Source organism: Pseudozyma flocculosa, assembly GCF_000417875.1.
Source record: "Pseudozyma flocculosa PF-1 unplaced genomic scaffold scaffold00001, whole genome shotgun sequence".
Lineage (NCBI taxonomy): Eukaryota > Fungi > Basidiomycota > Ustilaginomycetes > Ustilaginales > Ustilaginaceae > Pseudozyma > Pseudozyma flocculosa.
This window is the reverse complement of record NW_006920869.1, coordinates 255,995-278,512: the sequence shown is the minus strand read 5'-3', so window position 1 is coordinate 278,512 and position 22,518 is coordinate 255,995. Positions and strand designations below refer to the sequence as shown.

General features: G+C 63.5%; 11 protein-coding genes across 11 annotated transcripts; 5 read left to right on the top strand and 6 right to left on the bottom strand.

Moving 5' to 3' along the window:
* Positions 1-46: 46 nt before the first annotated feature.
* PFL1_00091 (uncharacterized protein) lies at positions 47-2,356 on the top strand (the record flags this gene model as incomplete). Its single annotated transcript, XM_007877588.1, has 4 exons — positions 47-580; positions 671-1,855; positions 1,961-2,116; positions 2,210-2,356. 4 exons carry the CDS (start codon positions 47-49, stop codon positions 2,354-2,356), a joined length of 2,022 nt encoding a protein of 673 aa, XP_007875779.1.
* A 115-nt stretch (positions 2,357-2,471) lies between these two features.
* On the bottom strand, positions 2,472-3,175 carry PFL1_00090 (uncharacterized protein; the record flags this gene model as incomplete). Its single annotated transcript, XM_007877587.1, has 2 exons — positions 2,472-2,860; positions 2,962-3,175. 2 exons carry the CDS (start codon positions 3,173-3,175, stop codon positions 2,472-2,474), a joined length of 603 nt encoding a protein of 200 aa, XP_007875778.1.
* A 321-nt stretch (positions 3,176-3,496) lies between these two features.
* On the top strand, positions 3,497-6,370 carry PFL1_00089 (uncharacterized protein; the record flags this gene model as incomplete). The annotated part of the gene is made up of 1 exon (XM_007877586.1): positions 3,497-6,370. One exon carries the CDS (start codon positions 3,497-3,499, stop codon positions 6,368-6,370), a length of 2,874 nt encoding a protein of 957 aa, XP_007875777.1.
* Positions 6,371-6,518: 148 nt separating this feature from the next.
* On the bottom strand, positions 6,519-9,629 carry PFL1_00088 (uncharacterized protein; the record flags this gene model as incomplete). Its single annotated transcript, XM_007877585.1, has 3 exons — positions 6,519-7,988; positions 8,110-9,059; positions 9,149-9,629. The coding sequence occupies 3 exons, from the start codon at positions 9,627-9,629 to the stop codon at positions 6,519-6,521; spliced, it is 2,901 nt and encodes a 966-aa protein (XP_007875776.1).
* A 1,047-nt stretch (positions 9,630-10,676) lies between these two features.
* PFL1_00087 (uncharacterized protein) lies at positions 10,677-11,426 on the bottom strand (the record flags this gene model as incomplete). Its single annotated transcript, XM_007877584.1, has 2 exons — positions 10,677-10,777; positions 10,892-11,426. The coding sequence occupies 2 exons, from the start codon at positions 11,424-11,426 to the stop codon at positions 10,677-10,679; spliced, it is 636 nt and encodes a 211-aa protein (XP_007875775.1).
* A 542-nt stretch (positions 11,427-11,968) lies between these two features.
* On the top strand, positions 11,969-14,293 carry PFL1_00086 (uncharacterized protein; the record flags this gene model as incomplete). The annotated part of the gene is made up of 3 exons (XM_007877583.1): positions 11,969-11,997; positions 12,127-14,148; positions 14,251-14,293. The coding sequence occupies 3 exons, from the start codon at positions 11,969-11,971 to the stop codon at positions 14,291-14,293; spliced, it is 2,094 nt and encodes a 697-aa protein (XP_007875774.1).
* A 68-nt stretch (positions 14,294-14,361) lies between these two features.
* Positions 14,362-15,834, bottom strand: PFL1_00085 (uncharacterized protein; the record flags this gene model as incomplete). The annotated part of the gene is made up of 1 exon (XM_007877582.1): positions 14,362-15,834. One exon carries the CDS (start codon positions 15,832-15,834, stop codon positions 14,362-14,364), a length of 1,473 nt encoding a protein of 490 aa, XP_007875773.1.
* A 326-nt stretch (positions 15,835-16,160) lies between these two features.
* On the top strand, positions 16,161-16,621 carry PFL1_00084 (uncharacterized protein; the record flags this gene model as incomplete). Its single annotated transcript, XM_007877581.1, has 3 exons — positions 16,161-16,172; positions 16,258-16,419; positions 16,520-16,621. 3 exons carry the CDS (start codon positions 16,161-16,163, stop codon positions 16,619-16,621), a joined length of 276 nt encoding a protein of 91 aa, XP_007875772.1.
* A 583-nt stretch (positions 16,622-17,204) lies between these two features.
* Positions 17,205-17,813, bottom strand: PFL1_00083 (uncharacterized protein; the record flags this gene model as incomplete). The annotated part of the gene is made up of 2 exons (XM_007877580.1): positions 17,205-17,294; positions 17,427-17,813. 2 exons carry the CDS (start codon positions 17,811-17,813, stop codon positions 17,205-17,207), a joined length of 477 nt encoding a protein of 158 aa, XP_007875771.1.
* Positions 17,814-18,863: 1,050 nt separating this feature from the next.
* PFL1_00082 (uncharacterized protein) lies at positions 18,864-20,015 on the bottom strand (the record flags this gene model as incomplete). Its single annotated transcript, XM_007877579.1, has 2 exons — positions 18,864-19,407; positions 19,516-20,015. 2 exons carry the CDS (start codon positions 20,013-20,015, stop codon positions 18,864-18,866), a joined length of 1,044 nt encoding a protein of 347 aa, XP_007875770.1.
* A 761-nt stretch (positions 20,016-20,776) lies between these two features.
* Positions 20,777-22,121, top strand: PFL1_00081 (uncharacterized protein; the record flags this gene model as incomplete). The annotated part of the gene is made up of 4 exons (XM_007877578.1): positions 20,777-21,086; positions 21,184-21,471; positions 21,605-21,823; positions 21,928-22,121. 4 exons carry the CDS (start codon positions 20,777-20,779, stop codon positions 22,119-22,121), a joined length of 1,011 nt encoding a protein of 336 aa, XP_007875769.1.
* Positions 22,122-22,518: the final 397 nt, after the last annotated feature.

Below are 22,518 nucleotides of genomic sequence, written 5' to 3'. Positions count from 1 at the left end.
CAAACCTCACAACTGTTCCGCACCGACTGCGAAAGGATCGACCGTTATGGCGTCGCGGGCCGCAGCATCCACACGCCTCCTGGCATCGGCCATCAGGACGCCTACAGCCAGCCTCCGAGTCGTTCCACAGCGGCGTCTTTCCTCGCGCCTTCTCACCTCGACGGCATGCCCGCGACAGCAGTCGGCTGCGCCACCACCTTCTCTCCCTCCTCAAAACCAACAGCATCAGCAGCATCAGCAGCACCACCGACAGTCCCATCGGGGTCGAGACGACGATGACGGTGGCAACGTCAAGGCCTTTTTCAACTCGACCGGCTGGGAGACGGCTATGGGCGCCTCGGCTGGCGTCCTGTTGCTCGGCGTCGCCGCCATGGTCTACCAGTCCTGGTACAAGTCCCATGTACTCAAAAAGATGGAGGCTGCCTTCGATCCCGGCTATGACCCCGTGCTCAGCCTGGCCAAGAGTGGCGATCAGCTCGCTCACGTGAAAATCAACCCGCCCAGGCCCGAAGACGAGATGATCGCCAGCATTGTCTGTGGGAAGGAGAGCGGCAGGTACTTCTTGGTCATGGGCAGCAAGGTGAGATCGCAGCTCTTGCAGCCTAGGGACGAGCACGAGCTCACGCACCAGCGCTGACCATTGACCCCTCGATACTGCCCAATCTTTCAGGGCTCCGGCAAGGCCACGTCGATCATCGAGGCCATGGCCCAGATCGATGCTGACGGCTGCGCCTTCTTCGACGCACACCCAGACCCCTCGATTGTCGTCGACCGCTTCTCCGAGGCGATCAACTACAGCATGAACCGCGACTACCTCGGCACCCTCCTTGGCCTCTCTGACCTTTCGGGCATGTCGTACTTCCAGCAGCTCGAGCGTGCGCTCCACAAGCTCGAGCGTGCCCTGATCAACCGCCGGCAGAAGACCGGGAAGCCTGCCATCATTGTCATGAACAGCGCCCATCTGCTTCCTCGGGACGAGGACGGCACCAAGCTGCTGCACATCTTCCAGCAGCGCGCCGAAAAGTGGGCCTCGGCGGGGACGGCCACGTTTGTGTTCACGACGGCAGACTACTGGGTCTACGACGTGCTGCGCAAGGCCTCGAACAGGATGGACACGCTCTCGTTCAAGGACCTCACCCGCAAGCAGTCGGTCAACGTGCTGCGCGGCTGCCGCAAGCAGTACTGGGGCGAGAAGCCCTCGTCGCAGGATCCGAGCGTGCTGCACGAGGTCTACGAGATCTGCGGCGGCAGGCTGGGCCTGCTCAACAAGGTGGCGCGGCGCAAGGACATGCTGCGCGCCGCGCGGCAGCTCGTCGAGGACGACATGCAGTGGGTGCTCAGCAAGACGGGCATCATCGACGACCACGACGACGATGTGATGGACGAGCAGAAGTGGAGCACGTGCAGCTGGCTGCTGTTCTGCGAGCTCGCCGAGAAGCAGAGAGAGCTCGAGGGCCTGCTGCGTGATCACGGCGGCAGGCTGCCAGCGTCTCTCTGCTGCGGCGAAGATAGCAAGTACAGCAGCCTCGCCGCCCAGCTCGACCCAGAGGCCGGCTGGTTCAAGGCGAGGAACGCGCCCGTCCCTGGGGTCGAGATGACGAGCTTGCACAAGCACAGGCACCCGCACCACGCCGATGGCATCGACGACGGCGACGAGGTCGACGACGATGAGGACGACGAGGACGGAGACGCCTCGAACCGCAGGAGGGTAACGGAGTCGATCATGACGGACCCTTCGATGGACGAAGAGGCCGACGTGCGCGGCGCCGACGTGCCCAACCCGCACCTGACGTGGGGCGAGGCCAGGCAGACCATGACGCGGCCGGACTACATCATGGAGCTCGACCATCTCAACGTTGAGTGTCGCCAGCGGCGAGCGGCTAAGATGCGAGCGTCTGATGGAATGCAGCTGCCCTACTGACGCCCCTTGATAACTCGCTCCTTGGCGCACCACCTGCAGGTCATTCACATTGACCGACACCACCACATCCGGGCCGATTCGATGCCGTTGCTGCGTGCCTTCCGCCGCGTGGCCGAGTCCGAGGGCTATGGTGACAAGCTCGAGCGGGTCATGGACCGCGTCGCGGCCATTGAGAGTCTCGGAAGGACGCGAGAGGTGAGCAGAGCGCTGCCGGCCCCGACACTGACTCGCTTTCGCACGCGCTGACGCCCAAATTGCCATCCTCGTGTCTGGCTTCTGCGCTTGCAGCTCGTATGGAAGGAGCAGGGTGACGGGGGCAAGTTCCTCATCAAGAAGGACGGCAAGGGACGCGAGTTTGAGACCTGGACGCTGCTGGGCGGCGACGAGCGGCTGGGCCGCGACACTGGCGACGGCGACGGCGATGACGATGACTAGTTTTGAACCCCTAGAGGAGCGGAAGAGGTCGAGAGGCGGTCTGTACATACATGCCTTCCCTTGTAATCCAGCGGCGGAGCAGCACGCTTTGCCCGATGGCAACGCCCACCGCCTGCTACGATGCCGGGAAGTTTGCCTTCCAGACCGCGGCGGGCCCCTGTCCATCGGGCGCGACAATCTGACGCCCATCAGCGTACACCTCGCGCTTCCATATTGCGACCTCCTTCTTGACCTCTTCGAGAATCCACTCTGCGAGGACAAAGGCCTCCTTGCGGTGCGGCGACGAGACGGCGATGAGGATCGACGTCTCGCCGACGGGCACGATGCCGAGACGGTGTGAGACGTAGACCTTGGTGATGCGTGATGCGGGAGGCGGCGATGGTGATGGCGGCTGCGACGATACCGAGAAGGGTGCGGTCGTGTGTGCCGCTTCGAGGATGCCCCGCAACGTCTTGAGGGCCAGAGAGGTATAGGCCTCGTATTCGAGCCGTGTCACTTGCTTGCCTGCGTGTCGAGACAGGAGGGGATGGCGCCAACGCTCGAGATCAGCACGCTGCCGCTGAGCAGTCCGGGAAGCTGAGCGAGGGCTCCGCATCGATACCCACCTTGAAAACTGTCGCGGGTGGTGCCGGAGAAGAGGACGTTGGCGCCCGCACCGGCATCCGACACGGCGCGGATGGCGGCCGCCTCGTCGAGAGGCGCAAAGGTGAGCTCGGCCACATCGCCCCGAGAGCTGCGGACCGTGCCGGCCACCGAGGAGGCTGGGTAGTCGGAACCTGCCGACGCGGCCGGCTGCTGCGATGGTGTCGGGTCGGCCATTGGGCGGTGCGAGAGGCGAAACCAAGCAAAGGGGATGGGCGGAACGAGAAGCTGCAGCCAGGCAAGGTGGGCGGGCTGGAGCTGGGGCGCGGGCTGCTTCCGCTTCGGAAGAGCCGCCTCGCTGCGCAGCGGCCCGCGCCTGGCTGCCTCCACTTTGCGCTTCCTGCGCTGCCGGCTTTCTTCGTCTCGTCATCCATCTCTTCTACCCCTCATCCGCCATAGCCTCATCCAGTCGAGACGGACATCGGCGCTGGTCCGACTCTGCCTCCCTGCCCCTCGCTCTACACACTCTCCTCTTCCTCGCCCGCGCCATATCCAAAGATGGGCGTCAAGGGCCTGACCTCGTTCGTCCGCTCGGCGTCGCGCGCCATCTCGGACGAGGTGACGCTGCCCGTGCCCAACACGAGCGGCACGAGGCCCGGTCCCCTGGTCGTCGACGGCTGGGCTTGGATCTACACCATCTTTCTCGCACACTTCCCAGACAATGTGCGCGGCGGCGACTACGCCGGATACTCGGCCTTTATCTCGTCGGTCGTCTCGGCGCTCCGCTCCGCCGACCTCGACCTGGTCTTTGTCTTTGACGGGCCTTACCTGCCCCTCAAGCTGCCCACCGTCATCAAGCGCAGCAACGACCTCGCTTCCATCAACTCGGCCTTTATGAGGTCCACGTCCCGCTCCAGCGTCCGCTTCCAGGCCCAGATGGGCATCGTCCCGCCGCTCCTCTACGACTGCACCCTCGAGACGCTGCGCAACGAGGGCGTCGAGATCGTCATTGCAGAGTGCGAGGCCGACTCGGCCGTCGCAGAGACGGCAGAGAGGATGCAGGGCTGGGCGCTCAGCAACGACAGCGACTTTTTCATCCTCTGCTCCCGCGGCGTCGGCTGCAAGGGCTACGTCCCCATCGATACGCTCGAGTACCTCGTCAGGCTACCATCAAAGGCCGCACCGGTCGAGGCTGCATCCCAGGCTGGCGATGCGCAAGGTGACGACGATGGCTTCGCGCAAGTCGGCAAGAAGGGCAGGAGGGGCAAGTCGTCGCAAGGGGCGGCAGCATCGTCGCTCGAATTGCCGCCGGAGACGGTCGCCAGCCGACCGCCACAGAGCGCCGAAGAGGGCGAGTTGATAGGAGTCAGGTTTTCCTCGTACTCGCCCATGAAGCTGGCGTCCAGGCTCGAGATCCCGCTGGGCATGCTTCCCCTGTTTGCCGCCATCGTCGGCAATGACTACTCTTCTGCAGTCCAGACCAAGATACTCGGGCAGGCGCTGCCGAATGGGCCGGATCGGATCACCAAGGTGGCGGCGATACTCAAGGAGGAGCGACAGAGGGTCGCCTCCGGCCGCTCGACGCCAGCCACTGCAGGTGCGCGGTCAGGCGCATCGACGCCTCTGCCACGCCGGAACGGGCCGCTGGCCTTTACCGCCCGTGCTGGCGGTATGACATCCAGCTACTCTTCGGCCGCATCGGACATTGCAACGCCCACTCGCAGCGGGCCTCACCCTGCCCCTGACCTCGCTGCTTTGCCAGTGGACCCCGTTCGGGACATGGTCCAGGGCGTCGTCGAACGCATCCTGGCGCGGGCCGAGAATACTGCGCTGGCGCGCTACGTTTCGAGCGGCGAAAAGGCCGAGGTGGTCGACAGCATCATCGAGTCGGTCTGCACCTACTCGCTCCTCACCCTCTCGTCGGCGCCGCACCTCTCCAGCCCCAACGCCAAATTTTTCAACTTTTCCTCGTCGTCTGCCGCAGCCTCGGTGTCCGAGGAGAGGGCGTCGCTGATCCGCGAGTATCAGCAGCTCTACGCGTCGGGCCGCTTTGACAAGAGCTTCGTCGAGGCACTGACGCAGCGCTTCTACCTCTGCAAGCTGTCGTCCGAGGACCCAGACATCCGCAGTGTCCAGGTCACGCACGCGCGAGCGCTGCGGAGGTGGCTGTGGGCGGTGCTGTTCGAGGTATGGGGCATGGACTGGGCCAGGGAGACGATGGAGGAGCCGGAGATCGAAGACGACGACGGTCAGGGCGACAAGGTCGATGGCGAGGGCCGACCGGTCAAGCTGTACGGCAAGGGCAAAAGCTGGATCGACGAGGACGGCGACGACGATGAGCTGGTGCAGGTGCAGACGCCGCCCTCGAGCGTCGACGGATCCTCGGTCGCCGAGTCGGACGTCGAATACAGCGAAGACGAGGCGGCGGATGTCGATCCGGAGAACCTGCCCTCTCGACCGGGGTCCGTCAACGGCGACGACGAGCAGCTCGACGAGGCTGAGGCCGGCCCCAAGCCTCCTCCGGCCGTGGTCGAGTACGCGAGGCGGGGCGATCGTCTGGTCGGAGAGCTGTGCGAGATCCTACCGATCCGCACGCTGCTCGCCGAGTCGGCCAGCTCGAGGCAGCAAGAGCTGCCCGCAGCCCTGAAGGGGTTCCTCAGCGGCAAAGAAGACGACGGCACTTCACCGTCCGCTGCACCGGTCGCAGGTGCAGACCAGGACACGCGCCTCTCGCTCTACCTCTACGCCCACTGCGCCCCGTCACTGCCGAGCGACCATGCTTGGGAGCGGGGCTACCTCCTGCTGCTCGCCACGCTCCGCTTCCTCATCATCTGCGAACGCGAACGCCTGGGCGAGTCGTACGTCAAGTCCAACTGGACGAAGCTCGAAATCATCGCTGCCATTCTGAGCGCGACGCGGCCGTCCTACGTCCTCTCGCTCGACTCGGCGGCGACGGGGGCAGCACCGACGACACGCTCGATCCACCTGCAGACGTCGCTGCAACTGACGCTCATTTCGAGCCAGCACCTCGCCCAGTCCCTCCGCCTCGTGCCCGGCGTGCTCGACAAGACGCCGAGCCAAGTCGTCAACGGCGAGGCCTTCCACCGCATCCTCCTCTCGTCCGCCTCGCCCACCTCGTCGCCGCTGGAACGGTACGAGGCCGAACTCTCCAACGCCGAGAGGCAGATGCTGCAGTACGTCCTCCAGGATGGCGTCGACGAGATGCTGAGCATCGACGTCGACGCCATCCGGCGGGAGAAAAAGGAGGCCAAGAAGAAGGAGAAGCGCCTCGAAAAGGTCAAGAAGGACGAGGAGGAGCGGAGCAGGAAGAAGCAGATGGAGCTCAAAAAGGCCGGGAGCAACGCCTTTGCCTTCCTCGGCGAGGAAGACGAGGGCGACAGCGACGAGGACGAGGAAGAGGACGACGATTAGTAGAGAGACCTTCAGTCGAGCAGTGATTGCTCTCGAGAGCGCTGTGCACCTCGGCCGGAACTCTCGATTCATCTAGAACGAGAATATAGACACCTGTGCCTTGCCGTAACTGCGAGTATCGAGATAATAAGAGGGAGCGCCCCCCCGGTCAAGGCTGGCGTGCGGAACGAATCTTCTTCTGACGGGTCTGACCAGCAGAGGCGGGCGCAGGCGCGGCGGCTCCGACCTGACCCAAGAAGCCGCCAGTGCTGAGGGACATGGGCTGTGCCATCTCGCCCTGGCCGCACCCGTCGATTTCCTGGCTAGTGACCTCGATTTCGATTTTGCGCTTGACCGTGGAGCCACCGGCGGCAGCAGCAGCGGCGGGGAAAAAGTCGTCGAACGAGATGCGGCAGATGGAGGGATGGAGCTGTCCGTCGATCCTGACGCTCTTGACAAAGGCGCGCGCGCCCGAAGGCAGCTTGCCATCGCGCTGTACGCTGCGCGGATCAAAGTTGGTCACCGTCACCGTGAGGTCGCCCAGCAGCTCGTTGTGGACGGTGTAGGACGGGACCAGGGGCGAGAGGATCAGCATCTCGCGCGTACCGGGCACCGGGTAGAAGCCGAGAAGGTACCACGACAGCAGCGAGGCCATGGCCGCATTGTCGTCATTGCCCGGGACGCCGTCGGTGCCCAGGCCAAAGTAGGTGCCGATGACGTTGCGCACGCGGCGCACCGACTTGTACGGCTTGCCGATGTGGTGGTACTGCGATGGCGTATCGAACGAAGGTTCGTTGCCCGGCTGGTAGTAGCCCGCCTGGAAGAAGTGGTCGAGGCGGCGCTCAAAGGTATCTTTGCCGCCGAGCAGCTGCACTAGACCCGCGCCGTCCTGGGGCGCGTACAGGCTGTACTCCCAGGATGACGACTCGTAGATGCCCCAGGTGTTTTCCGGCTGCAACGAGCACGAGTGCTTCGAGTCGGTGTCCTTGGGACTGCACGTGGTCGGGTCGGTGCGGCGGAAGGTGCCGTTGGCGTAGCGCTGCTGGACAAACGTGCTAAAGCCGTCGGACCGGGCGCTGTGGTCGTAGTTCTTCCGGTAGTTGAGCGCAGAGGCACGGAACCGCGCCACGTCGGCCTGCGACTGGTTGAGCGTCTGGGCCGTGACGGCGGCCGTAAAGTCGCCGTACGAGTACTCGAGCGACCTCGAAATCTCGCGGGTCGGCTCGCCCACCGAGACCGTGTCTAGGTAGCCGTAGGGGATGTAGCCGTACTTCTGGAACGGCACCGCCTGTCGCCCTTCGTACTCAAAGTCGGGCGAGGCCACGTCGATGTCGTGCACCATGGCCTCGTACAGCTCCTTGAGCGAGACGCCCAGCGAGTCGCCGTAGTGTCGGTACTTGTTGGCAAAGTCGGCCAGCACCTCGACACCGTGGTTGCCGCCCTGCACGTAGCCCTTGACCTGGTTGGCGCGGCACTCGGGCAGGTAGCCTTCCTTCCTGTAACCATCGATGTAGTCCTCGACGATGTCGGCGAAATCGCGCGGCGAGCTGAGCGCCATGAACGGAAAAAGCGTTCGGAAAGTGTCCCATGTGCAATATTCGCCGTCAAAGCGCAAATTATCGGTTTCAGTAGCATTGTTCTTGAGGGTTGGATGGAAGAGGAGACAGAGGCTCGACGCGGTCAGAAAGTACGAGGAGACGGCAGGCCAGGCCGTGAGAAACGACGCGTCGCGCCATTTTTTTTCAGTGGCAAGGACTCACCGGGCTGAGGAAGGTGCGGTAGAAAGAGGTATAGAAGAGCTCCTTGACGTACGGATCGGTGTCGGTGGCCAGCTCGATCCTCTTGAGCTTGTCCTCCCACTCATCGTTGCTGGCCCCGGCGACCTTGTCAAAGTCCCAGTCGGGGATCTCCTCCTCCATGTTCTGGCACGCGTGTTCGGCCGACACGAAGGAGACGCCTCGGCGAATCGTGACCGTCTGGCCCTTGTCTCCGGCCGGAGCCGACTTGAAGCCGACGACGACGCCGGCCTGGATGGGCTGGCCGTTGTTGGGGTGGATACGCGTCCAGTGCGTCACGTCGGTGCGCTTCGCGTCCATGCCGAGTCGGTCTCCGCCAAACACGGCGTGGTTGCCGAGGTTCTGCTTGCCATTGTAGAGAAGGTCGACGCACTGATAGGCGTTGTAGGAGAAGAAGCTCGGGCCGAAGCTGCTACGCCACGAGCCGCTCATCTTGAGACGACCTGCCTGCCAGTCGACGTCGAGCGTGCCGTTGCGGAACGTGCCGGGCGAGTCGTTGGTCCAGTCGAGCACGAGGTGGGCGGTGGAGCCCTCCTTGTCGAGGAGCGACGTGGGGAACGTATAGCGCTCGAGCGTGGCGCGACGGGTCGAGGTGAGCTCGATGCCGATCGAGTTGTTGAGCATCGTGGCAAAGTAGCCCGGACGGCCGACGTCGGTGCCGTTCTTGCGGAAGCGGAGGCGCGAGTCGAGGAGCGTCGGGCACGCGTCGAGGTCGTTGCCCTTGCACGTCACGGGCATGACGCAGAAGTTGCCATACGAGCCGTCCGACGAGCCTGTGCCCGAATCGTGCAGGGGCGAGACGCCACGGGTGGGCTGGACGTTGTCGCTCACGTATCCGGCGGGAGAGTAGCCCTCGACGTTGAGGCCGACCTTGGCCATGCCGAACGGCACCGTTCCGCCGGCAAAGACGTTTCCTGAAGACAACCGGCGCAAGTTTCAGAGCCGAGGTTAGCACCAGGGACCTTTGACGGACAAGAGGCACGAAGGAGCATGCTCGACTCACCGGGGTCGCCGTTCTGCGCCGTGCCGACAAACACGTTGACATAGCTCGTCAGATTTCCAGATGTTGCATCGTCCGACGCGTCCCTTGCCGCGCCATTCTTTCCAGCGACGCCAGACTTTTGGCTGCTAGACTGAGCGGGTGCGGCCTTGTCGCTGCCCTGATTTGGCTGAGCGGGTGCGACGTTGTTGCTGCCGGTGTTGGCTTGCGCAGGCCCTTGCTTACTGCCGTCGAGACGAGCGGGACCGGACTTGTTGTTGCCGCTGGGCTGGGAAGGGCCCCTCTTGTCATTGTCTAGGAAGTTCGAGGTCGGGTCAACATGCTGTCGAGGTAGATGATGAAGAGGTTCGGCGTGGAAGGAGCGCTGATTAGGCTGAGCAAGGGTCGAGATCAGGAGGCAGGCCAGGGCCAGCAGCAGGAGCAAAGGATGCGGAGACGCCAGGCGCCTCCGGTCACTGCCGCCAGCGCGGCGAGGGGAAGGCATTGGCAGGGAGCGACTTGGGAGAGAGCTCGGAGGGGTACGCGGGGATGATGATGGTCCACAGATATTGTCCCTACCGGTTGGATTTACTTATATCCATCTTGTCAGATGTCGCGCTCGCTATGCCAGGTGGGGCAGCGGACCATCTCGGCGGCGAAGAGGTGGGTTGTTCACACTAGCCTCGTCCGAGGTCAGGCAGACAGGCTCCGAGCCGGACAGCAGCGACGGTCATCTGCATTCGCGACACGTATGAGTGTATGTAAAGGCGCACAAGGCAGCCGAAGCTCACATTGCCCCCACCTCGCCGGCTAGCATTCCGTACGACGCTAGGCCAAAAAGGGCCCAGTCGCGCATACGTACATGGGAATCCTTATTGTTATTCTTATTGGCGCGCCTGGCCAGCGAGCATGGTGTTGGTCGGTGTCCTGCCTCTGCTCGTGCCTTCGAGTGAGCCGCTTTCTGGCGTGATTCGGTCGGATCCTTGGACGAGGACCCGGCGGCGGGCGCGAAGCAGGCCCGGCTATCCGTGCCGAGGCCAAACAAGAGGTGCTCGTCCAGCCTGCCTGGCGCAGCAGCATGCCCAGAGATGGCATGCTTCCGTCTGCACTGGAGATTGGAGGTGGCTGGATCCCGTCTCGACCATGAACCTGCGGACGGATGACCAGAAGCTCTCGGTTTCACTTCAAGGGCGCATTCATGGTCGGGAGTGGGCAAGGCTCGGGTTTGCGGCAGCATGCCAGGTCATGCCCAAGCTAGCCTTCGTCGTCTTTGCAAGGCTGAGACACAGACAGGTGGGGCCTCTACAGGCAGGACAGCTGACCAGCCGTTTTCCCGCGGGTTCAAGCCTTTGTGATTATGTTGAAAGATCGGTGAGACGGACTGCAATGGCGCTGGTATCGACACTAAGTTACAGTAGGGGTGGGTCGGGGGTATCGGTGCTTCCTTCCTTTCAATTGATTTGCATGGCTGTGAACGTGGGTGGATGTGGTCGGATCGCGCCGATCAACGCGGAACCGTCGAGCTCCTGACCGCCTAGACTGGCGGACCACGCTACTTTTCGTTGGCCTTCTCGTCGAGGCAGATGCAAATGGCGAGCAGCAGGGCGGCATCGACGCCGGGGGCCACCGTGAGGACGTAGGTCTGCTTGTCGACTGCGGAGCGGAAACCGGAAAGCGGATCGGGCGGCAACAGGATCGTGATGAGCTGGCGTCAGCCTTCAATTCTCGGGCGCACGGGACGAAACGAAGCGCGGGACGGAAACTCACAGAGGAGCTCGCCCGCGTTGACAAAGGACCTGGCGATGCGCGCGACGGGGATGCCATCCTTTGTGGTGATCTCGGCGCTCCTGTCGAGGAGGTCGCCGCGGAGCACAAGCTCAGTCTCCTGGCCGTCGCCGGCGACGTTTTTGAACGTGGCGGTGAGCTTGGTGCCGAGGCTGAAGGAGCTCTTGACGGTGAAGATGACGTCGTCGGTCTTGGGCGAGGTGCCGACGTAGGTCGAGTGGATGGCGATGAGCTTCTTCTTGACGGTGAAGAGCGGGTTGCCCGAGGCGTCGGTGATGTTCTTCTTGTCGCGCATGGAAAAGTAGGAGCCGTCGACCTTGAACATGGTGTTGCCGGTGACGGCGTCCTTGACGGAAAAGTCGTCGCCGCTCATCGACATCTTCTGCTCGCGCACCTGGAGGGCGATCTGGGTCGAGTGCTGGGTAAAGTGCGGGATGACGCCAATGGGGCGGGGCACGGGCGCGAGCGGGGCGGCTGCGCCGGGCGCCTTTCCGGCGAGGTTGCTGAGGAAACCCATGGCGTGCGTGCGGTGTTGGCTGCGGTGCGGTTGTGGGAGAAAGAGAGTAGTACGTAGCTTTGGCGTCTGTGATGAGAGGGCGGATGGCCGTGGGATGGTGGTTGAAAGGAAGGGCAGGATCCAGCGGACCCTGGCTACTTTCTTATACGGGACGGCCACGTCCAACCACGACGGAAGCTTGCCGTGGTTGCATCACGCACGAAGCAGCTGACCCTCGGACGGGCCAAGTCAAGGTGGAGGGGGAGCACCGCCCTGCGCACAGCCTTGTCAGGCAGGAGGGAGACTGGCGCGGGCGTGGGCGGGGCTGTGCCGTCTGGTTGGGCTCCTGAGCCCGAATCCCGAGGCTGTGCATTTCTTCTTGCTCGGTCTGCGAGGGAAGCGAGTCTCGACTGGCTCGCAAGTCTATCTCTCCAACACCTCCGGCTCTCTATCGCCTCTCCTCTCTCGCCGTCTGCCTCCGCTCGGCTCGTTCCGCCACCGTTGTTGCCTTGGTCCTCTGGTTATCCATCTCGTCGGAAGCAAGCCGTGCCGTTGACCGAAGCATGGCCGCATCGTCGTCCTCTGCCAGATTGTGGGCGCAGAGGGCGCTGCTCAGGGCAAGCCTCGTTGCCACACCTCGCCCCTCGCCACCGCTCGTCCAGCAACGCAGCGCCATTCGATCATTGGCCAGCCATTCCCGCCCCTCCCCATGCCACCGCAGATCTCCCTCCACGCATCAGAGACATGCGTCCACTAGAGCATCATCACCGGCAGCAGCGAATGCCGCCGCACCTTCGCCACCGTCGCCCTCCAAGTCGTCCGCTTCCTCTCCCTCACACCAGATCCCCTTCGACCGCCTCGAGCCACGCACCTTCTCCATCATCTCTCACGTGGATCACGGCAAGTCGACGCTGGCAGACCGCCTCCTCGAGCTCACCGGCACCATATCCAAGGACGATGCCAACAAGCAGGTCCTCGACAAGCTCAAGGTCGAGCGCGAACGCGGCATCACCGTAAAGTCCCAGGCCGTCAGCATGGTCTACCACTACGATGGCCCGCGCGACGGTCAGGTCGGTCCCAAGCCGGGCAAGTACCTCCTCAACCTCATCGACTGCCCCGGCCACGTCGACTTCTCCTACGAGGTCAGCCGCAGCCTCAGCGCGTGCCAGAGCGCCTTGCTCGTCGTCGACGCAACCCAGGGCGTGCAGGCGCAGTCCATCACCGTCTTTGAGCTGGCGAGGCAGCGGGACCTGCTCATCGTCCCCGTGCTCAATAAGAGCGACCTGCCCGCTGCCGACCCGGAACGCTGCGTCCTGCAGATGGAGGAGGTCCTCGGCCTCGACACGACGATGCCCGGCCAGGAGCCGCTGCTGATCTCGGCCAAGACGGGACAGGGCGTCGACGAAGTGCTTCGCGCGCTCGTAGAACGGACACTCGCACCCGATGGCACCGAGGACGGCCAGCTGGAAGGGCGCGAGGGCCCTGGCTTCCGCGCGCTCGTCTTTGACAGTTGGTACGATCAGTACCGCGGCGTCGTCTCGCTCGTCTCGATCGCCGATGGCGCAGTCAAAAAGGGCGACCGCATCACATCGAGCCATACAGGCAAGAAGTACGAGGTGCTCAGTCTCGGCGTCAACCACCCGGAGATGGTGCCCACAGAGGTGCTGCGCAAGGGACAGGTCGGCTGGATTATTGCCAATATGAAGGACATGGGCGAGGCGCTCATCGGCGACACGTTCCACCTGGCGCACGAAAAGGTCGAGCCGCTCGAGGGCTTTGCACCGACGGTGCCAATGGTCTATGCCGGCATCTTCCCAGTCGAGACGACCGACTTTCTCAAGCTCGAGGAGGCAATCAACCGACTGGCGCTCAACGACCGTTCCGTCACGGTGCAGCGCGAGTCGTCGATGGCCCTCGGCCAAGGTTGTCGGCTGGGCTTCCTCGGACTCCTCCACCTCGACGTCTTCCGGCAGCGGCTCGAGGACGAGTATGGCCACGCCATCCTCGTCACGTCGCCGTCGGTGCCATACCGCGTGCAGTGGAAGGACCCGTCGCGCGGAGAGGAGATTATCTCGAACCCCATCGACTTCCCCGAGGATGCGGATCGCAAGTCCAAGGTCGTCGAGCTGTCCGAACCCATGGTGCTCGGCACCGTGCGCTGTCCAGAGGTGTATACGGGCGAGATCATGAGCCTCTGCTCGGAGCACCGCGGCGAGCAGCTCGACTTCCAGATGGTCGAGTTCAGCAACACGCGCAAGGACGGCGGCGCAAAGGAAGGCCTGAAGCAGGTCGAGATCAAGTACCGTCTGCCGCTCGGCGAGATTGTGAGCGACTTTTTCGACAAGCTCAAGTCGCGCTCGTCGGGCTTTGCCAACTTTGACTACGTCGAGGACGGCTATGCCGAGTCGGATCTGGTCAAGCTGCAGTTCTGGGTGAGCGGCGCGCCCGTCGACGCGCTCGCCATGGTGCTGCACCGCTCCAAGGCCATCTCGACGGCGCGAAGCTGGGTCAAGAAACTCAAGGAGGTCGTGCCGCGCCAGCAGTTTGAGGTCAGCATCCAGGCCGGCTTCGGAGGCAGCAAGGTGCTGGCGCGCGAGACGCTCAGCGCCTACCGCAAGGACGTCACCGCCGGACTGTACGGCGGTCACTACGAGCGCAAGCTCAAGCACCTCAACAAGCAAAAGGAGGGCAAGAAGCGGCTAAAGACGATGGGATTCGGCAAGGTGCAGATCCCGACTGAAAAGTGAGTGGCGCGTCCGTCCTGGCTTCTCCAGGAAGATTCAACATGTGGCGACGTAGGAGACCCAAGCTGACCCGTCGGTCGCCTCTGCACCGCTGCGCGCAGGTTCTTGCAAGTGCTCGATACAAGGGCCAAGTCGTCCAAGTAGCCCCGCGTCCTTCCGACGCCCTCGCCTTCCGCCCCATCTTCTGCATCGACCGTCCGCACGCCCCCAATCTAGACAGCGATCCAGCCGATCTCAAACCATAGATACCCCTGCTCATCGTCCCTCCCCAGCCTCTGCCGCTTCTGCAACTCTGTAACCTTTAGGATCCGCAACTGCAACCCGTCGCCACCCGGAGGTCGATCTGAATCGAGACGACCAAACACCTCTTCCACCGTCTTGTGCAGCCCCTCGAACTTGCCGCTTGTGCGTAGCGCGATGAGAATGTGCGCCCTCGACCGGCCGCTCTTGCCTCGCGCTCCTGTAGACCCAGCCCGGTCCTCGTCTTGCTCCACCTCCCCCTCCTCCTCGTGGGGACGGAGGAGGAGCGTCTCGATGCTCGACTTGAGCCAGGTGGCGTGCTGCGGATCGTAGATGACGTCGGCCAGGAGAAGCAGGTGCGACCGCCCCTCTGCTCCCTCGTCTGCAGCCGTGGCGGCAGAGGGCGCAAGACGCCGTTGGTGAAGCACCGACCAGTCTACCTTTTCGACTCGGACATCAACCACATCATCTTGCGATGCCGATGCCAACGCCGCCGTGCCAAAGTTCTGCTCGAGGTTGAAGCGGAGGTTATCGAGAACCTGGTCGTGGAAGTCGCTCATTGTCACGGTGGCGGGCCAGCGGCGGTTTTGCAGGCCTTTGGCGGCTGCCATGCCCACCAGGCCCGTACCGGCGCCCAGCTCGTGGATCCGCATCTTGCCTCGTCGTCGCTGCTGTCGCTGTCGCTGCTGAGCGGCAGCGCCTTCATTCCCAGAGGAGGGTGGATCAACGAGGGAGACAAAATCGGCATGGAAGAGGTCGGGACGCCGCAGAAACATGTCGCCCAGGATGACGGCGGCCGCCCACGTCTGCACGCCCACGGCCGCCGCGGCGTTCTTCGAGGTTTCTTCCCCATCGTCGTCGCCGTTCGTCGTGATCTCTCCGCCTTCTCCTTCTAGACGATGTCGGGGCTTGCTTTCTGATGGAGGCAGGCTCTCGTCGCGCATGTGGATGTGCACCGCACCGAGGCTGCTGCTCGAGGCCTGCATCTCGATGACGGATCGTTCGAGGGGAAAGTAGAAGTCCCTCGTGATGGCGCCCGCCTCTTCCAGACCGGCCTGTCCCCCCAGCACCCTTCCAGCTAGATCCAGAAGTGTCTCGGCATCGATCTGGCTACCATGGTGTTCTTCGGCGTCGATCCAGGGTAGACCGGTAGCGATGAGGCGGGTGAGCCAGGACATGGCGTAGCGCTGTTCGCTCGCGTCGACCCTCGCGCTGTCCAGAGCGTCCTGCCATGCTTCCGTATCCCGATAGTCGGTACCTTCCGACGATGGGTTGGATAGCGAAGCGAGCGTTCGTCGCTCCGAAGGGGTGAGCGAGTGGGGAGAGTAGAGCTCCGACAGGTGGCAGAGGGCGGTGAAGAGCGGCACTGCCGAGGGCTCGGAGCGTAGTGGGGGCAGGCGGCGTGTCGGATCGGCCAGAGCCGATAGATCGGTCGAAGAGGCCATCGTAGGCAGTCAGCTCAGGCCGGGAGCGACTGGCCGATCAGGTCGTCGTTGCGTGGTCGTGATGGCAAGTGAGGGCAGAGACGAAGGAGGGGAGGATGCAGGAGCTCGAGGGCCCCCAACTTTCTTCCTGGCCGAGGTTTCGGAAGTCGGGGCGTTGCCGCTCGCCTCTTTCTCCACCTTGGCCTCGGTGCCCCCCTCGGCGCCTTTTCGCCTTTCGATGCTGACCACACACGATCCTCCTCGCTGTCCATCACTTCGGCCACACCTCGCCCTGCCTCCTGATCGCAGTCAACCGCTTTCCATTGCAACCCACAGCATCGCACAACATGGTCGGCTCAGTGAGTGCCTCGCTGCGCCATCTCTGCTCTCCCCACGCCACGCCGCGCTGACATGTTCCTTGTCCCGCTCGTCGACGCCGGACAGTGCCAACACATCCGTCAGGACCTGGCAGCGTGCGTCCTCAAGACTGACTGCTTCCTGGTCGACAAGCGGAGCGCGCAAGACTGCCTGCAGCACCACATGGCAGAGCTGCCCATCGAGTGCCAGCACCTCTACAAGAGCTTCGTCGAGTGCAGGCGCGGCATGGTACGTCCTGCCGCTCCTCGCTAACCGTCTTGTTTGTGGCGTAGGTCGGGCACACGCTGACTTAGCCTGCTTCTTGCTCCATACGCCTGCTCAATCGCAGCTCGATATGCGCAAGAGGTTCAGAGGAAACGCTCCGCCCGCTGCATCGGGGAATACGCCACCCGGCGGCACGAGTACCGTCGAGAGCGGCGTGGCGGAATGAAAGCGACGGGCGCGCCCGGTTCAGACGGCTCGCTCTAGGGACTTGGGCTAGCACGTTCGCCGGCTATCGTATCCAATGATGTACTTCTACGGCTTCCCGACGCATGGCAAGGCAAAGCATGAGGGAGCTCGATCTACCTCGGTCATCGTGGTAGCGTTGTTCGCATGTCCCGAAGGCGACGGACCGCAGCGAGGCTGTCTGACCACCCAGCCTGCCATCAAGGCTGAGTCGGCGGTGCTAGAAGCAGCGCCTCTGCTGCCAGGTACGCATGCCATCATGATCTCGTCGATGGCCATGGGAATTCGGCTCCTTGCCACACTGAAGCGATCAGGACAGACAGAGATGGTACTCCGCCTCGAAAGCGCGCCCCGACGGCAGAAGGAGCCGATTCAGCAAAGATGACATCGAGTACGAAGAGCAAGGCAGGAGGGTATACAACAGAAACAGAGGGACTGGCAGGCAAGGGCCAAGTGGGCAAGGGAGCGGGCGCGACAGAGGCAGAGGTAGGGGAAAACGAGCGTGATGTTGAGATGGGTGCGAGGAAGGGAGAGGAGCTAGGAGAGGTCCGTCGGATGCGCCGCCACTAGAGACCGAAGACGAGGAGCGCCCCGACCGCCGCGCTAGCAGCCAGAGCAAAGAGCGAGGCGCCGGTCCGCACGGCGTCGTCGGCGATCTATGGGCGGTTTCATTGTCACGGAAGGGGCCAGCGCGGCAAGGTGCATGACCGGTTTTATATGGATGTCAGCGGGTGGATGGCATCCGAGGCGCTGCGATGCGGCTGAACACCTGGCTGCGATCCACTCACCTGAAGATTGTTGGGGCTAGGAGCGAGGTTCCTTGCGTCTGTCGCGGTGGGGTATCCCGAGGAGGCCAGAGAAGCGCTGAGAGCGTCGTTGGGCGTGGGAGCGACCGAGGCGGTGGGCCGGGTGTAGGTGAAGAGGGCGGTGCCCGGGTCGACCGAGGGGCCGACGCCGGTGAGGACCGTCTGCTGACCGCCAGTGGCCTGGGCGAATGTGGTGACGGGAGTGAAGGTCTGGGCGGGGGTGAAAATGTTGGTGGGGAGGGTGCTGCCGTTCAGAGGGTCGACGGAGCGCGACGATTCCTGCTGCGCCGAGACGTGGGCGACAAGCGAGGCGACGAGCAGGACGAGAGAGAGCGCTGCCTTGGCGCCGAGGAGGGAGCGTGTCGGCATCATCATCGATTCCAAAGGTTGTGGAAGGACAAGGCGCTGTTGGATGGGCAGATGCAGAGTCAAAGAGGTCGGTTCTGACTAGTCGCGCGACGGGGCGAGGGGAAAGGAGAGAAGGTGGCTGCTTTGAGCGCGTCGAGAGTCCAATGGAGCGGTGACAAGCACGCGACGGCGGACAGCGAGGAGAGTGCGGGTATCGAGGGGCAGGAGAGCAGGCAGTGACGAGAAGGAGAGGGGAGGAGGCAGGTGGTGATGGAGACGGAGATGGTGACGGTGATGATGGCGGCGGCGGCGACCGGAGAGGGCTGCGGGGGGTGCCTGGCCAGGCCACACCACCCTGGCCTCTGCCCTCTCTTCGGGTCGATCCTCGATGAAGTCTGGCGTGAATGGCCCTGGCCCTGCACCCGAGAGAGAAAGAGGCAGAGTAGTAGGCAGCCCAGGGCGAGAGCCACAAAGAGAGGCGGCGGCTGCTAAACCAGGCCAGGCCAGGCGAGAACGGGGCCAAGCGAGCAGCGGCGCCTCGAGCCAGGGCCTCTCCCTCCCCCGTTGGCGCAACAAGCACGCAGGCGGAGTTTTGGATTCAAGCGAAGCAGCAGCAGCAGCAGCAGCAGCAGCAGCAGCAGCAGCAGCAGCTTAGCTTGACGGACGATGATGGGAATTTCCGCACAGCTGCCTGGCTGCCCTGCCTTGCTTGCCTGCTGCTGCCGCCGCCTCGAGATTCAGATTGCGGGGTAAGGGCTCATCCTTGCCTGCCTGCTGGGCTGCGGATCCGACGCTACTTGCCACACGCTGTGAGGCTGTAGGTCGACGAGCACAGGTGGCGTCGACTATGTGTTACCAAGGCTGCCCCGCCTTGCTCCCCGTCAGGCTAGGGCTCGCCCCAGACATGCCTAGCAGCGACAGCGGACAAGCTCGATTCGATCCTGCGCTGGCTGCGAATCCCATTACGATACCCGGCCGTCGACGCTTGGGCAAATGGCGCTCCTCGACATCAACGGCGAACAGAACGCCAACGAACACACCTCGTGGCCGCGGCACCGAGCGACCGGCCCATCACCGCACCCTGCAAAGGCACTCGTCCGTCATGCGTCTGGCCAAATGCTGCGCCCCTTCGTCCATCGATCCGACGCTGCCAAACTCCAACGCCCTCCTGCCGAGCGCCCTGACGCCATCCTCGAGGCGCTGCTTTTGAGCAAGATTGAAGGGCCTCAGGCTCGGCGTCGACTTGGCCGCGGCCGGCGCGGTCGAGGTTGCGGCCGGTGCCGTGCCGCCCGCCGAGGCCTTTGGATCGTCGCCGCAACCGCAGTCGTAGCTCTCGTCGAGCTTGTCGCAGGGAAACTCGGGCTTGCCCAGCCGCTCGTTGACCTTGTTGTGCACGGTGCAGAGCCAGAGTGCCGAGTTCATCCGCGAGCCCGTCTGTGGCGGCAACTCCTTGATCAGCGCCTGGAAGTGCCGCGCGCAGTCGCCACACGGGTAGAGCAGCGCAAAATTTTCGAAAAACGTCTGCAGCGTCTTTCGCTGTTCCTTTGTCGGCTTGTCCGGGAAGCGCAGCGTCATGGTGTGTAGAAAGTGCCATGTCGATCGGCCTAGCGCGGCTCTGCGGCGGCGGAGTGGGTGAGTGAGAGGAGCAGCCAGCGGCCAAGAGTGTCAGCTATCCCGGACTTGTCCTCACTCTCATTGACGTGGACCTCCAGCCCAAACTTACTTTGCGGTCGCGTTGCCCATCTTTGGCATGATGATGCCGTCGATGCGCTCTTCCGTCTGCTTCGAAGGGCTCTTGACCTTTGCATCGTCCGCCGACCCCGCCACCGCCGCCTTTGCGGCCCCGGAGCCGTCGGTGGTGCTCGACTGCACCAGTGGTGAGGTCTCCCTGCCGCTGCTCTTCCAAGCGTCCATCCAGCCTTTCCAGGTGCCTTCGAACTTCTCAACAGGCTTCTTGATCACATCGCTGTTGACGCCGCTCCAGGTCCAGCCGGACCACTTGTGCGCCTGCTGCGCATCGACGCCATCGCCCTGCGAGGTCTGCGCCAGCGGGTTCGAGTTCGAGAGCGGGTTGACGTCGGGACGGATCGAGTCGGAGGAATAGGCGAGGCCGGTCTTGGGATCGAGGTAGGTGTTCGATGGGCCGTGGCTGAGGTAGAGGAGCGAAGGGATCAAAAGGATCATTGACGCCAGCAGAAACAGCTGGACGAAGCGGGACAGCATTGTGTGTGTCGGCGCAAGCAAGGCTTCGTGGCTCGACGCCCCTCGTTGACTCCTCGCTAGCACGCTAGACCGGATCCGCCTCGCCGTGATAGGGTGGTGCGTCGGTCGATGTAGGCAGCTTCGGCGCAACAGGACGATGTGGTGGGCGGGCAAGTTGAGCGCTTTAGCAAAGGGTGCTCCCCAAAATCGTTCCAGCTGGCCTGTCGAGGCGGTCCCTGCAGCCCTCGAGCTGGGTCCATCCCGCTGGCTGGCCGTCTGGCTGGCTGACTGCCGGGGTGCAAAAAGCTGTCCGTCTTACCCGCAATCCGAATTTTTGGGTGACCCCCCGATTATTTTGAATCGGGCACGCTTTTCAGTCGGCAGCTTTCATGTGCAAAGGCGGATCGACGAGGAAGGCTTGCTTGCCTTGGGGCCCCTGCAGGCTGACCACTTTGGCTGTTTCGACCCCGCGACCCCGCCTGCTTGCCGACATCGCCAGGAGGGCGGCAGGTCCGCCTGCCAGCCGCCGCTGTATGCTGGGTCCTGCCGCCTGCGTCTTAGCTCGAGCGGATATGCTAGCTGGGCAGCGCGGCTCCATGCGTCCCTCTTCTCTTCGAGAGCCGCAGGCCGGTGCTCAACTTCTTTTGGCCGCACCTGCCTTGAAGACGGGTTTGACGTCCGACCACCATCATCGCCCTCGGCCCCCTTTTTGCTCCTCCATCCATACCCCGTCGCTCGATTTCGACCGTTTCCCTCACAGCCAGCGCTACTCCATCGCAACAATGTCGATTCACATCCCCGACGTGACCGAGCAGGCCGACTACCTCGAGCTCTCCGCCGCACACCGCGAGACGCTCGACAAGGCGCTCAAGCAGTTCCAGACCGAGAACGACCCGGCCTCGAACTGGGAAGACGCCGGCGAGAAGGAAGGCGTCAAGCTCTACCGCAAGACGAACCCGGAGAACGCCTACGACGTCCCCACGGTCAAGGGCGAGACCATCGTCGAGAATGCCACGCCCTTCCAGGTCTTCTCCGTCGTCCAGATCCCCGGCTTCAGGAAGAGGTGGGACGGCCGCTTCGACTTCGGAGAGTGTGAGTAGTGTCTGCACGCCTCGTCGTCGATCCTGAGCTCGTCTGGCCGGTGCGTTCGACGCTGACCCGCACGCCGTGGACCCTCGACCTTTTGCAGCGCTGGAGCGTTACGGACCGCAGAGCTTTATGTTCTATAGCGTCATGAAGTCGCCGTCGTACTTTGTGTGGGCGCGCGACATTGTCGGCCTCCAGGAGAACCTCATCAACAACGACGGCGACGAGATCATTATTGTCCAGACCTCGACCTCGGCCGACCAGTACGTCAGCGAGGACGCCTCGTACTCCAAGAGCCGGACCCGCGCCACGCTCGAGGTGAGCGCGTGGAAGCTCACGAAGGAGGGCAGCAACACCAAGGTCGAGTACGTCGTCAAGGTACACCTGAACGGTGAGTGCAGATGTGCCATCGCCTCCCCCGATGACAGCCTTGGCGGGCGACGGGGAGGGATGCAACCCTCCTAGCAAGCAGATGGACGTCCCACTGACTGGCTCTCTTGCACACTGCTCGCGCCCATCGACAGGCTCGATCCCGACCTCGGTCGTCTCGATGATCGCCACCGAGACGCCCATGTGCGTCGGCAGTGTCCGCGACACCTTCTACACCTACGGCCACGCCCCCCACGAGATCCTCGCCTCTGGCCAGCAGCGGAACAAGACGTCGATGCTCCACGCCAAGTACGAGGACGGTGACGGCACCGACGCGACCAGCGGCGCCAAGAAGTGGACCGGCTACTACATTGGTGAGTCTGGCCGAGCGCAGCGTGACGGCTCCGTCGTGCATTGAAGAGTTGTAGCTGATCCTTTGCCTGCTGTGCTCGTCCTCTCGGATTCTCGACTCCCACAGGCGAGGGCTCGGACAGCTTCCAGATCAAGTACGACAACAAGCGCCTCTACGCTTCGGGAGTCAATGTGTCGATCGAGGGCCCCGACAGCTCGGTCGCCAAGGCATCGGACGATGCCGAGGCCGGCCTCATCACCATCGAGGTCACCGAAGAATCCAAGGGCAAGAGGTTCGAGATCGTCCTCACGCCCAAGTAGATGGGCAAGCGATTTCCTTAGAGGGCAGACTGACGAGGAGAGAGTCTCATACTGGGCCCGCCATGGTGACTGCTACGATACGAATCGATTGACTGTGTGTGCACAGCCAACCCTCACCTCGGGATGCCCGTGTCAAGGATCGCCTCGCCGGGCCGGCGTGGCGGGCGCGTGAGAGTCTTGGTGGCGGTGGCGCTTTTGCAACGCGCCAGACGTGCCGGCTCGTGTGGAGCGGGACGCGGTCCTCTGGGTCGGCGCACGGTTACGTGAGGACTGGACCCGAAAGCTGCAGGCGTCGATCACCCCCCATGCGCACCCTTCGCTCCGGGAAGCTTCCTGGCCGGGCCATCCCCTGCTGTGGCTGACCGCCAACCCGGCCTGCCTCTCGTCCATCACATTT